We start from the raw sequence: 13,234 nt of genomic DNA on the forward strand, positions 1-13,234 counted from the left end.
GTATATCCTATGTCTTGATGCACACTGGTGAAATCCCTTTAGAGAGGATCAAATTGTGGCTTTACAAAACTGTAGCCCTCGCTTCCGATACATTGCACGAGTGGGGGTTTTCACATTGTACTTCCATGTAAAAAGGGTTAAATTTGTTCAGTACCCCATTAATAAGTTATCCTACTTTTATTACAGATAAAATTTTGAAATTGCCGAATGAGAGCTAAATGGTAAATTTACAAAGCTAACAACTGAGTCATATGACCTTAATTGCCTAGTTCAGGCTGAAAAAGTCAATAACTCAACTTTACAACTTTGTTTTTTAAAAAACACACAGTTTATGTGTAGTCCATATATGGAATAAATGCGTTTGTTTTTAGGGGAGTGCAGGTCAAACTGGGGACAAGAAGTCAGGTAGCTATGATCTTCCATGTTCTGTCCACTTGAGATGATAAAGGAGATGCCTTTAATAAATATTGTGCAGATGTTCAAACTGATCAGGCACACAGTTCTTCAGCTTTGATTCCCATTAAATGAAGTTCAAATATACCCTTGATCGTCTGGGCTCATTAATGGGATTTAGGTGCCCCACTAGGCTCTGTTGGCATGGCTCTTAGATAGGAGTGGAGGGAAGAGATTAAATAAATGGTACTCTTCCCAAGCCCACCCACTCACTATAATTCTTAGTAATATGATCCTCTCTCTCTGCGTTAATGCTTTAATCAATCCATGGTGGATCTCAATCAGCTACATCAATGTTCAGAGATGGTAATCTGTCTCTGTAGTAGGTAGAAAGTGGTGACTAACCTTGACCTCTTTGTCTAATCTAGACATAGCCATAGAACATTTGTCTACATTAGGAAACGGAGGTTGAGGAGCAGAGGGAATCGAGGGTAGAAAGCAAGGTTAAAAAAATTGTGAATCTGTATCTACAGTAGAGAATAGGATGCAGTCAGCTAACGCTTAACCTAACCTTGTTTTTTCATAATCCAGACATACTCTTACTCTTAAAGTATTACTGTTAACATCTGAATGAATATCCAGTTAAATGAACGTGAACAGTCATACCTCAACGTTTTATTTGACTCTGCAAACAAGTACATAACTGCTTTTTTACATTTTGTTAACATTTTCAAGGTTCTTAGTCATGCTAGACCCTTTTCTAATGAAAGAGATCCTGGAGAACAAGGAGGTAGTTTGTGGGCTGTGCTGGCCCTCCTGGGATGAGGGACATTAAAAGTTATTTAGACAATGGATTCTAATGTTGAGACTGCAAAATAGATAGTTTCCCATACTTGGCCAATTTACTTCATTACGTACACTAACTGAACTTAGTATAAAATAATAAAACTGGTTCTATTCACTAGTTTTCAGAGATGACTAGCATATAGTCCTCTTATGGGGTGGGGGTGTGCCAACACTTGTTATAGATATTTGTAGGTTTTTTTGTTCTGGCTAGTAATGTTTACCAGACATCCATCTATATCCTCTAGTTCCAGTATGATTTCTTATCCACTTAAACATGCTTCCCTTTGGCTCTTGCTTCCAACAGGTGTCCAGTCTTTCAGGGAATGTTGACATGGACATCATCCCTATTCTTTTAGTAATGAATAGGGCCCTACCAACTTCATGCTCCATCGTGGTCAATTTCAAAGCCAGAAGGGTTTTTAATTGGTCAATTTCATGATTTTAGATGTTTACATCTGACATTTCACAGTCTTGTGTCTTGAGTCATGACCCAAAATGAAATCCTGGGGGGTTGCAAAGTTGTTGTAGAAGGGGTCCCAAGATTTCCACTGTCACTTCTCTAGCTGCAGGGAGCTCTGAAGGCAGCACAGCAGGTTCCCAAAGATGGAGGTGGGTAGCATCTCCCCCATGCTGCCGTGGGTTCCTAGCTGCTAGTCCACGGCAGGGACAGATTAAGGCAGGCACCCCCAGCCAATTTGGGGCTCCCCTGGAAAAAATAGGTGCCCCAGCCCCAGAAGAAGCCCCGGGGTGGAAGCCCTGACTGGGTCACTCTGAGCCCAGACTGCGCCAGCTGAGGGGTGGAAGCCTCAAGTTTAGCACCTAGAGCCACAGCAGGGAGAAAAGGGGCAGGGGGAGGGGAGGAGAATGGAAGCCTGGAGCCCAGCTCCCAGACTGCTGCAGCACAGGAGTGAGGATGTTCCTCCCTCATTTCTGTGCTGCCTCTGGAGATGGGTCTGAGCTCACTACAAGGAGCAGCCATACAGGAGGACGACAACTCCTGACCCTCCCCAACGTGTCGAGACTAGCAGTTAGGAGCCTGGGCTCCAAGCAGCAGCTGGGGGGGGGGAGGAAAATCAGATTTCATGGTCTGTAACATGTTTTTCACAGCCATAAAATTGTTATGGCTCTAATAATGAAATACTTGGTTTCCACTTTCCACCTCTGGGACAATAATACCCGTCATTCTATCTGAGAAATATGGAATTTTATCTTGAAAATCAGAGGTGGTGCTTTGGGAAGGGGCTGGTCTAGGTACCTTCGAGACCATCATAATCCAATGGAATTTCTGGTCCTGTGTAACATAGGGTCTTCCCTCACCAGTTTCACTGAATAAGACCTCAGTCCAAAGCTATTGCTACCTCTCAGCCAGAGAGGGATGAGGCCTCTGTGTTAGAATTGTGTAAGGCAGCTAGTTGGTCTTTCATGTACACATTTTTGAAGTATTACAGATAAGATGAAGCTAAACTCTGCAGCAAGGCCCACTAGTTTTTTAGTAAGTCTAAAGGAATGTATTGATTAAATATCAAGATGTGTAATACAATCAGGACCATGTTAACTTATTTTTTAGTATTCAATTTTACACTGTCCCTAAACTTTCAGTATGCTTCAAACTTTTGTAGTCACAAAGCATAACTACACTGCATACGTTGTTAGGCAAGCTGAAGATTTTGGCAACAGATTAGCAAAGAGTTGGATGCTTGGGCACTCAAGAACTAGATGTTTCTGCTACAATGAGGAGCAGTGTTTATCTGACAGTCATTAGCCCTGAAAAGATATAAACTGCCCTCATTTATCTTAAGGATGTTAACTAGTATACATTTTGTGTGTTTGGCATGCTCTTTCAAAAATCAAAGGCTAGACTTTAAACTTAAAATAAATGAAAGTTTAGATTCTGCAGCAGAATTCTGCTACAAGGGTTGATTGGCAAATTCCTCTGAATACACATGGCCATGAAGACAGGAACACCACCAGACAACAATGCCTTTCGATCGTCTGACCTTTACATTCTTAGCTCTCATTTAGAGCCTGACTTCTCCCGCACTTTGTCCTCTCCCTCCTCCCCCCGACCCCTGGGTGAAGTTTGAATGAGAGTGGTTTTTGTCACCAGATTTAGTCTGATGTCAAGTTAGGAATTATGCAGAAATGGACTTTTGGCTCTCTCATTTACAGAGCAATAATTCATAATACCCCTTGGAACAAAATTCTCCAATTACTTCCTTGTATTCTACTGATTCCTGTAAACTTTTTGTCTGTCAGGAAGCTTAGGGTCATTTTGGCAACATGCATAACCTAATCTGTTTAAATGACCTCCTCCAAAAAGAGGACAATGTATGATTGTTAAATCAATTACCCTAGTTCTTTGTCCATATGTTGCAGTATCTTCAAATTGAGAAGAATTATTGCTGTCATACTAAAGGATTTCAAATGTCAGTATGGAAAAAACAAAATTAGAAAAAATCTGATTTAGAATTCCAATTTCATATAAGGCAGAGTCAGTCAAATTTGGTTTATGAAGAGATGGTTTGATAGTGAATTATTTTACTAGATCATACATTTGTAACTGAGGCAACTGGAAATTCTCAACACACAAGTATTATTTGTTACTTCTTTTTTGGTAAAGTTCAGGATTCTTATTCCCAGTACTCTTAAAACATTTTTTGTCAAGGTCTTTAAACCAGTGAGTGCAACAGATAGGCAAATGCCACAGCAATTTTTGATTTCAGAAGTCATTTTGTTTTAAAAAAAAAAGTTGCTATCAGATTATCTAGGTACTTAAAGATGGATGATTATTAGTTGACTATTGTATCTCAACAATCCATCTTACGTTTTTCAAAATATCATCACTGCAGTGTTACAGCCAGCCATAAAATTATAAGTATGTCTGAGTTAGATGCTGGTCTAAACAAGATCATGCCAGCTCAGTATCTGGATAGAAAACTTGCATGGAAATCATAGGTGCTATAGAAAGTAATATTGGCAGTGCGAAACTCTCTCTCTCTCTCTCTCTCTCTCCTAAGTTAGCATTGATCTAAACCGATAGCAAGATGATGGGGGTGATCTGTGCTAGTTGGGGTGCTATATTTCTATGAGAGAGCAGAAATTCTGTTCAGTTCACTACAGATTCTATGGTAGTTTTTATAATTCAGATGTAAGCTCCGTCAGAGGCCCTGTCTATACTGGCAAGTTTCTGTTCAGTAAAGCCACTTTCTACTCTTTAACTCCTGAGGTAGTACATGCTGCCAAGCCACTTAGTGCGCAGAAACTGCGCAGTTGCAGTGCTGTAAAAAACCACCCCACTGAGAGGCATACAGCTTTCTGTGCTGGGGCTAGAGTGCTGCGGTGCCAGTGTAAACTGTGGTCGATTACAGCACTGCGATTGGCCTCTGGGATGTGTCCCACAATGCCTGTTCTCGCTTCTCTAGGTCATAGGTTTGAACTCTGCTGCCCTGCTCTCAGGTGACCAATCATCCTCCCCACCCTGTGAATTCCTTTGGAATTTTGAAAGTCCCCTACCTGTTTGCTTGGTGATGCATGCAGTGGTCTCAGTGATCTTTCCAGGTGGCCATGCCTGCTCTATGCACCAGGCGATTCCTTGCTTGGAGTAATGCTGAGCTGCTGGACCTCATTAGCATTTGGAGAGAGGAGGCTGTCCAGTCCCAGCTGCACTCCAGCAATAGGAATTATGATACCTATGGAACGATTTCTTGATGAATGGGAGAAAGGGGCCATGACCAGGACACGCTGCAGTGCAGGGTCAAAGTGAAGGAGCTACAGAATGCCTGCCACAAAGGTTCAGGAGGCAAACTGCTGCTCCAGTGTTGCGCCCACAAGCTGCCAGTTCTACAAAGAGCTGGACCTGATACTCAGCGGCAACCCCAACTTCACTGCAAAGAACACTGTGGATACTTCGGTGGCTCACATGCCACTCGGGAGTGGACTGAGCCAGGAGGAGGAAATCTTGGATGAGGATGTGGAGGGGGAGGGAGAGGGGGGACCCAGAGGCAGAGGATGACTTGTAGGTCAGAGATGCATGCAGCCAGGAGCTCTTTTCTACCCCAAAGGAGACTAGGCAGTCACAGCTGTCAGATCTTAGCAAAGCGCAAACAGGAGAGGAGGCCCCTGGTACATGAATTTCATTTTGGGAATCACTGAAGCGAGTTGTTGGGGGAAGGAGGGTTGCAGAAAGGTTTGTCTCTCACCACATGCCTAATCTGAGCAGTGGAACGGACTGACTCCCTCACTTCACAGGAATTTGCTTCAGATCTTCAGGAAACTAATGGAGATACTGGGCAATCTGCTTCCGCAGGTTCTTTGGCAGAGCTACTTTGTTTCTTGCCCCATTAATGGTAACTTTCCCATGCCACTGTGCCATCACATAGGGGAAGAGAGACACAGCATTGCTGCACACAGGTAAGCTGCATAGGGACTAGGGCAGAAGCCGCAGTCTTGGAGAAGACCCTCCCTTGATTCCCTGCTCACCCATGGCAGTGTGATAGTTTCCATAATGATCACATCCTGTGGCGACAGGAATGATTATCAGGCCCCCCCTACAGTACTGGCTCTCCGTAAGAGCCACATGCCTAGTGTACAGCAGGGTCCGGGAAGAGTGATTTACCTTGCCCATGCAGCTACTCACCATTTTGGGGGTGTTGTGGCTCATGTGTGGTTGCCTGGGGTCCAACAGCGTGACAGGTATGAGAATACTGGCTGTATTTTAAATCACTGAATCAGTGGTCTGTGTGTTGCAAACAAGACTGCTTCTGTAAAATGTTGCATTTAAACTTCAGAGATGATTTTGGGAGCCCAGCCTCCCTCTTTATCAGCATCTGAACAGCTGCACAGAATTAAAAAAAAAAGAGAGGAGGACTTTCTGCATGATGTTATGATGCACTCCATAGCTGAGAAACAAGAATTGAAGGAGTGGTGGGACAGTGAGAAGAGGGACTGAAAGGAGAAGGTGGCATGCCAGAATGAAGCCACGGAGCAGTTCTTAAATGTTATGGAGCACCAAGCAGACACGCTGCAGGTGATGCTAGCACTGCAAACTGAGCAGCTCCATGCCTGCCTTGCTCTGCAACCGCTGTAGCAAAAAACTCATTCCCATGCTTCCCCTCAACACTCCCAAAACACACTTAACCTCCTGGCTCCAGTCTGCACCCACAGCATTCCACTCTTTCCCCCTCACAGTCCAGCACTGCAGACTCACAGTAACCACTACACTCACCTATCCCTCTGCAGTTTGGCCTTGCTGAAGTTCAGTACCCACTGCATTGTACTCTGAAGGAGAAGGTTGGATATGATCGCTGGATACGCACAAATCTTTAGCCATCCTGGGACCCCACCTCCTCCTGGCACCTTCCCTTCCCCTCACTGCTGATTTTTGTTTTGACTTTCTCCTCTGGTGGTTGTTTTTGAATAAAAATTGTGGTGGTTTGAAAACAAATCTTTATTCTATTAATTGATAGCAAACAGAGCCCTGCAAAAGCAGTTATGTTAAACCTTCCTATTGCATTGTCTACACCAATCACAACCTCCTCCTAGCATTACAAGCATTGCACTCTCAAGCGTAGCAACAAATTAGTGGCTTTCAGCTTCAAGCTGCTGCCTCAAGGCATCTCTAATCCTTGTGGCCCCGCGCTGCACCCCTCTAATAACCCTGGACTCTGGCTGTTCAGACTCAGCCTCCACATCCAGCCCTGAGTGAAGCTTTCACCCATCCCTTCACAAATATTATGAAATGTACAGCATGCATCTATAAGCATAGGAATATTGTCATCAGCCAAGTCCAGCTTCTCAGAGGCAGTGCCAGCGGGCCTTTAAATGATCAAAGCCACACTCAGTCATTCTGCACTTGCTCAGCCTATCGTTGAACCACTCCTTGCGGATGTCAAGTTGCCCCATGTATGGCTTCATAAGTCATGGCATTATGATTGTAGGCAGAGACTCCCAGGATCACAATGGGCATTTTGACTTCCCCTACAGTGATCTTCTGGTCCGTGAAGAAGGTCCCTGCTTGCAGCTCCCTGAACAGACCAGTGTTCCAAAAGATGCTTGCGGCATGCACCTTTCCAGACCAGTTTGCGTTAATGTGTGTGATACGCCCACGGTGACCCACAAGTGCCTGGAGAACCATTGAGAAATACCCCTTGTGATTAATGTATTCAGTGGCTAGATGGTCTGGTGCCAGAATTGGAATATGCGTGCCATCTTTTGCTCCTCCACAGTTAGGAAAGTCCATTTGTGTAAAGCCATCCACAGTGTCACGCACATTGCCCACTGTCATGGTCTTTCGGAGCAAGATGCAATTAATGGTCCTGCAGCATTCCATCAACAGCAGTCCAAAGGTCAACTCTCCCACTTTGAACTGGTTAGCGACCGATAAGTAGCAGTTTGGAGTAGCCAGCTTCCACAGTCCAATCACCACACGCTTCTCCAGTGGCAGGGCAGCTCTCATTCTTGTGTCCTTGCACCGCAGGGCTGGGGGAGCTCACCACACAGTCCCATGAATGTGGCTTTCCTCATCCAAAAGTTCTGCAGCCACTGCTCATCTTCCCAGACGTGCATCACTATGTGATTCCACCATTCTGCTTGTTTCCCTATCCCAAAAGTGGTGTTCCACTGTGGTCAGCATCTCTGTGAATGCCACAAGCAATTGTGTGTTATAGGTAGTCTGCATGGAAAGATCAATGTTGCACTCCTCTTGCCTTTGTAGTTTATGCAGCAGCATACTGGTCAACATTTGGGGATCCATTCCTGCAGCCCAAAAGAGGCAGAGTGTGCCGTACATAAACAATTGAAAAATGGTGCCAAATGTGGACAGAAGCACAGGGATTGCTGGGGATGTGAAGCAATGCATCATGGGGCATTGGGACAGGACTCAGGATGCCTGGCAACCCCCTCAGTCCTCCAACAATTCTTAGCGGCAGAAGAGGAAGAAATGCTCTGTAGAATAGCTCCCCAGAGTGCAACGCTCTGAATACCGCTGCAAGTGCTGGGAGTGTCAACACGCTATTGTGCAGGCAGCTGACTGAACACACAGTGGTTTCCCTTCAGTGCTCTGAGTGGCACTGTAACTCTGCCAGCATAGACTCTGGCACTGTAACTCTGCCATTACTCAAACTGGAAACTGGCTAATTGGATTATGTCCACCGAAACTATTTACAAGTGACTGGGAACTTCATTTGAAGAAATTACTCTTCAGTTCACCGCCAGAAAAACTCTATCGTGTTGGCTTCTTTGCCTTTCAGTGGTGGATGATTTGTACCAGTGTAAAACAATGATATCTTCCTGTGAGTGGCATTCTATAGATAATGTGCACTGTATCTTTTCTGAATAACTGTTTTTACTTCCATTAATGACATTCTGCCTCTCTAAATTTAAAGGGCCATGATTTCTACATTAGCATTTAAGTGCTTAAAAAAAAAAAAGCTTTTGAGTGAAATCTTAACTGAAGTTAATGCCCTGTAAAACAGAGAGAACTTCAAATTTTAATGTCATGATAACCCTTAGTGGGGAAGAGATACTGAGAATGTTTAAATAATTTAACTTCTGCTTGTGAGTATACATAACAGCAATTTCAAATTTTAAAATGGACACTATAGTTGGTTGTAGGAAGTCCTTTATTTCATTCTGTGACATTAAAATGACTTTCAAAGACTAAAAGCAAGTAAGCATTTTTTAAAATGAGCCAACTCATTTAAAAAAATTGTGTAATGAACAGCTGAGTCAAATTAGATGTGTACTACTTCTATAATAGAGTGGTGTATCATTCCCTTATGTTCTTTGTGAACCAATTCCCTATGTTACGTATTATTCAGAAACAAGTGTTGTGGATTTCATTACTCTAATCTGGTTATGATGGGATGGCAGTAGCAACAGATGTTAACAAGTACAACATTGTGTGCTTGTAAATGATGCAAAGGATCTATGTATCTCACAAAAGCAATTTTTGTCCTGAGTTGTAAATGAAGTTGATTGACTGTGTCTAACCATCCTGTGAAAAGTGGCACAGAGCACTTGTTTGTCCCATCATGAATCAACTTTTCTGTAGCACAGTTGGACTTCAGTTATGGCAGATTTAACCTCAAGAATATATGCATGAAAAATTGAGTACTTGCTATGTAAATTGAGGGGAATGGTTAACTTTTTAAAGCTAATTTACACATGTGGATTACACACGATTACAACTAATTCCTTTTTTCACAGGGAAGGAGTTAATTATGTTTTTATTTATAACAATCAGATCTAGAAGTTGATAGTCATCAATGATGATCCTTTACTTTGCTATGCACAAATGTAAAAATCTCTATGGTCAGAAAGTGATTAGAAAGAGGCACCTTGTTACTTCCCATATCTGTTTCATAATCCCATCTATTTACTTTAAACTTGTTGCACAGGAAAAAAGTTTATTGCTGTCAAACTTAGGGCTAGTCTAGACGTTAATGTGCCTTGTGTGGTCAGGGCATAGCACCAGGAGAGGGTGGGGGGAAAAGCTCCATGAGGGGCATATAGCTCCCAGCGCTGGGAGCGCTGTTTACACTGGTGCTTTACAGCACTGCAGCTTGCTGGATGGGGGTGGTGGGGGAGGGAAGGTGTTCTTTCACACCCCAAGTGAGAAAGTTGCAGCGCTGTTAATTGCCAGTGTAGACAAGCCCTTAGAGCCAAGATAAGGGTGGCAAGGCACTTTACAATCTATTTTGCCTTATGCATCAATTTACATGCTATCTGAAGTCTAAATCCAGAATTACTGTTGATGTGCCAGGTAAAAAGAACAGCTCGATTCAGATACTACTGGGTTTGCATGAACAGCATTTGATTTGTAATGACATTTATTGGGACTATGGAACACCAAGATTTAAGTTTGTGAACTTCATTTTTCTAATATTGTATAAATACAGTTTGTACAATGTTTAAATGGAGTTAGTTTTATTTAAATCAGCGTCACTACATGATTTAAAACTGAAGTTAGAAGGCACCAAGCACTGCTAATCTCAAATGCTGCTCTACAGAAATATAGAGGGCTTTAGCAAGAGTCAAAATGCTAATTTTAATTTTAAAAACTTCGTTTCCAGATTCAATTTAATTTAAATACAGTCAAAAGTGCTTTTATCAAAGCAAACTTCCAGGATGCAACACTGAGCAAATAATGTAGCTTTATTTTAACGTGTTTGGTTCAGTTTCCTATGGAAATGACTGCTGATTAATGCAGATCATGCAAAATCTCTCAGTCCTTATGCCAGTAGTAGCATACTTTGAGATTGATAATCTACAAAATAAGAAAGAAATGTTTCTTCTATATTCAAGAAAGAGGTTCAGAAGCTAAGCTGAAAATCCATCCTTAAATCAACTTTGTAATACCTTACTGTAGGTAATGAAGCATAGTCATTGTTCATTATTTTGAGACATCTAACACTAGACACAAATTTACTTTGTGGCCAGTCAGTGTTGAAGTAGTAATAAATTAAAACTGAATGTCAAAGTGATGACTATTTAAACGAGGAAAAATTTAAGTTAATTACAAGCTCAGAATCAAGCCAACAAATGTAAGCAATTCATATAATCTGTGCACTTTACATGAAACCTTATGCAGTTCTGCTGTGAAAACTGGATTGTACGGGTCCATTGTCTCACATTTTTTACTTAGAAAATAACATTCTTTGTTTACAATTGCCAGCCTTCAGTAGGTTAGCTGAGGTGTAACATATTTGAATTTGAACTTGAACTGAAAAGCAGTTGTGCTTCAGTTATCACTGAGGAGCATCATTTGGCCTCAGAACCTTTAGTTATGATGCATGAGATTTAAAGATGGAAGGCAGCCAGCTGACTGAGCCCAAAGAGCTCTAGAAATGTATATTAGCAACAGACTTGTTTATATTCAAGATGCAACAGAATCTGTAGTTCATTGTATCTTAGCAGTGTTGTGAAAACAGTAGAAAGCAGTAAAAGCTTATTTTTTGTCATTAGAGAGAAAAGATGTTTAAGATACTGTTTTTATAGTTACTTTTCAAAGTAAAAATGTACTTGGTTTCAACATAATTACTCACTCAGTGCGAGATGGAAGCTATGTCAGCAGGAAAGTGTCTCTGGCCAACGCAGTTCAGTGTAAACACTATAAGTTGATGTAATTTACATCTGTCGAGGTTGTTTTTTTTCACACCCCTGAGCAACATAAGTTGCATCGACTGAGTGGTAGTGTAGACAAGCCCTGAGTTGCAAGGAGGATTCCAGTGGCCTAAGAGATAGATGACTAGTTCTAAATCTAGAAAATGTTTCACTGAAGTCTTCAGAATTATTGATTGATTTATAGCATTGAAAACTTTCTTCTGTGTTTGCTAGTTTTATGGATACTCAGGCCATGTCTATATTACAGACTAATATTAGTATAACTGTCACTCAGGAGCATGAAAAATCCCAGTGTAGACAGTTTCTCCCATCGACATAGCATAGTTATCCAGCTGCCCAAGAGATGGTAGCTGATGGGAGAAGCTCTCCCGTTATCATAGTAGCATCTTCACTAAAGTGCTACAGTGGCACACTGCTGTACATTAAGACAAGCCCTAAGTAAAATGCACAGCAAAACGTTCCTACATTTCAGTAAGTAAGTACAGACATGTTTGAATTAGTCAGGATTGTTCCCAATTTGAGTGATAGCTTCTGCCTTTTTGACATAGTGAAGTTTAGCATTTAGCCAGTCTTCATGCAATAGCTGTGACCCCTTAGTTATCTATTGTTATATTAAAATATTCTAATACTATTTTAATAGAATATCTGAAAAGTAGATTTGTTCCCATTCTAAAATTAAAAATCTTCCTGTGGAGGAATTTTCTTTTGTTGTATTTCCTTTCCCCTCCCCCATTCATATTCCATAGTTCTCAACCAGAGGTACGTGTACCTTTGGGTGTGTGCAGAGGTATTTTCAGGGAGTACGTCAACACATCTAAATATTTGTCTAGTTTTACAACAGGCTACAGAAAAAGCTCTAGCAAAGTCAGTACACACTGAAGTTTCATAGACAGACAATGACTTGTTTATACTGCTCTATATACTATACACTGAAATGCAAGTACAATATTTATATTCCAATTGATTTTATAATTATGGTAAACATAAGTAAGCAATTTTTAATTAACTGTGCTCTGTGAAATTTTTATATTTGTCTGATTTTTGTAAGCAAGTAGTTTTTAAGTGAAGTGAAATGAAACATGGGGGGTATGCAAAACAAATCAGATTCCTGAAAGGGTACAATAGTCTGGAAAGGTTGAGAACCACTGTTCTAGATAATATCCACATAGATACAGCCATTGCTGTAATTTATTGCTACAGTATTGCAGCTGGAATTACTCTATCCCATTTTAAACAAGGATGATAGATTCATAGATTCTAGGGTCAGAAGGGACCAATGTGATCATCTAGTCCAACCCCCTGCACAAAGCAGGCCACAGAACCCTACCCATCCACTTCTATAACAAACCCCTAACCTGAAAGGAATGGGTTAAAAAGAGCACAGGAGTGATCTTTCTACACAGTGAAACAGTTTTAATAATTAACCAGTTAAGTCATTAAAAATGGGTTGCTAGTAAGATGACTTGTGCTTAAAAAGCATCATTTAAATTATCCATGTAACACTGAATTTTCCCGAAGATAATTAAGTAGATACAAAAATAAGTAAACTAGTAGTTTGAACTTAATAAATAGAAAATATTTCTTCTATTGCAGCTCTATGCAGGTGCTATCCTTGAAGTGTGTGGATGAAAACTGGGAAGGTTCCCTCAAGTTCAGGGTAAGTAAAGGTACCACTAAATCTTCTGTCAATGTATATATAAAAAGATTTGATCGTTCAGCTATGACACTATTTAAATAGTATTTTCTTTATTAAAGCAAGTTGTAAGTTTATGGGACTCAATTTTTAATCACTTTCCTATTGAGTCTAGACTACTGGAACTACAATATCTTTCTGTATTGTTACATGAAGCTTGCTAGCCATTTTATGGACTGT

The 13,234-nt window shown here is 41.3% G+C and overlaps 1 protein-coding gene across 1 annotated transcript in view; it reads left to right on the forward strand.

Moving 5' to 3' along the window:
* The window catches only part of SELENOF (selenoprotein F), a 43,424-nt gene that overhangs the window by 16,707 nt on the left and 13,483 nt on the right, over positions 1 to 13,234 (forward strand). The window contains exon 3 of the mRNA XM_050962230.1: positions 12,955 to 13,018. Within this exon, the coding sequence (XP_050818187.1) occupies positions 12,955 to 13,018 (64 nt within the window). The remainder of the gene's footprint in view (positions 1 to 12,954; positions 13,019 to 13,234) is intronic.

This window comes from Gopherus flavomarginatus, chromosome 7 (assembly GCF_025201925.1).
Source record: "Gopherus flavomarginatus isolate rGopFla2 chromosome 7, rGopFla2.mat.asm, whole genome shotgun sequence".
Classification (NCBI taxonomy): Eukaryota; Metazoa; Chordata; order Testudines; family Testudinidae; genus Gopherus; species Gopherus flavomarginatus.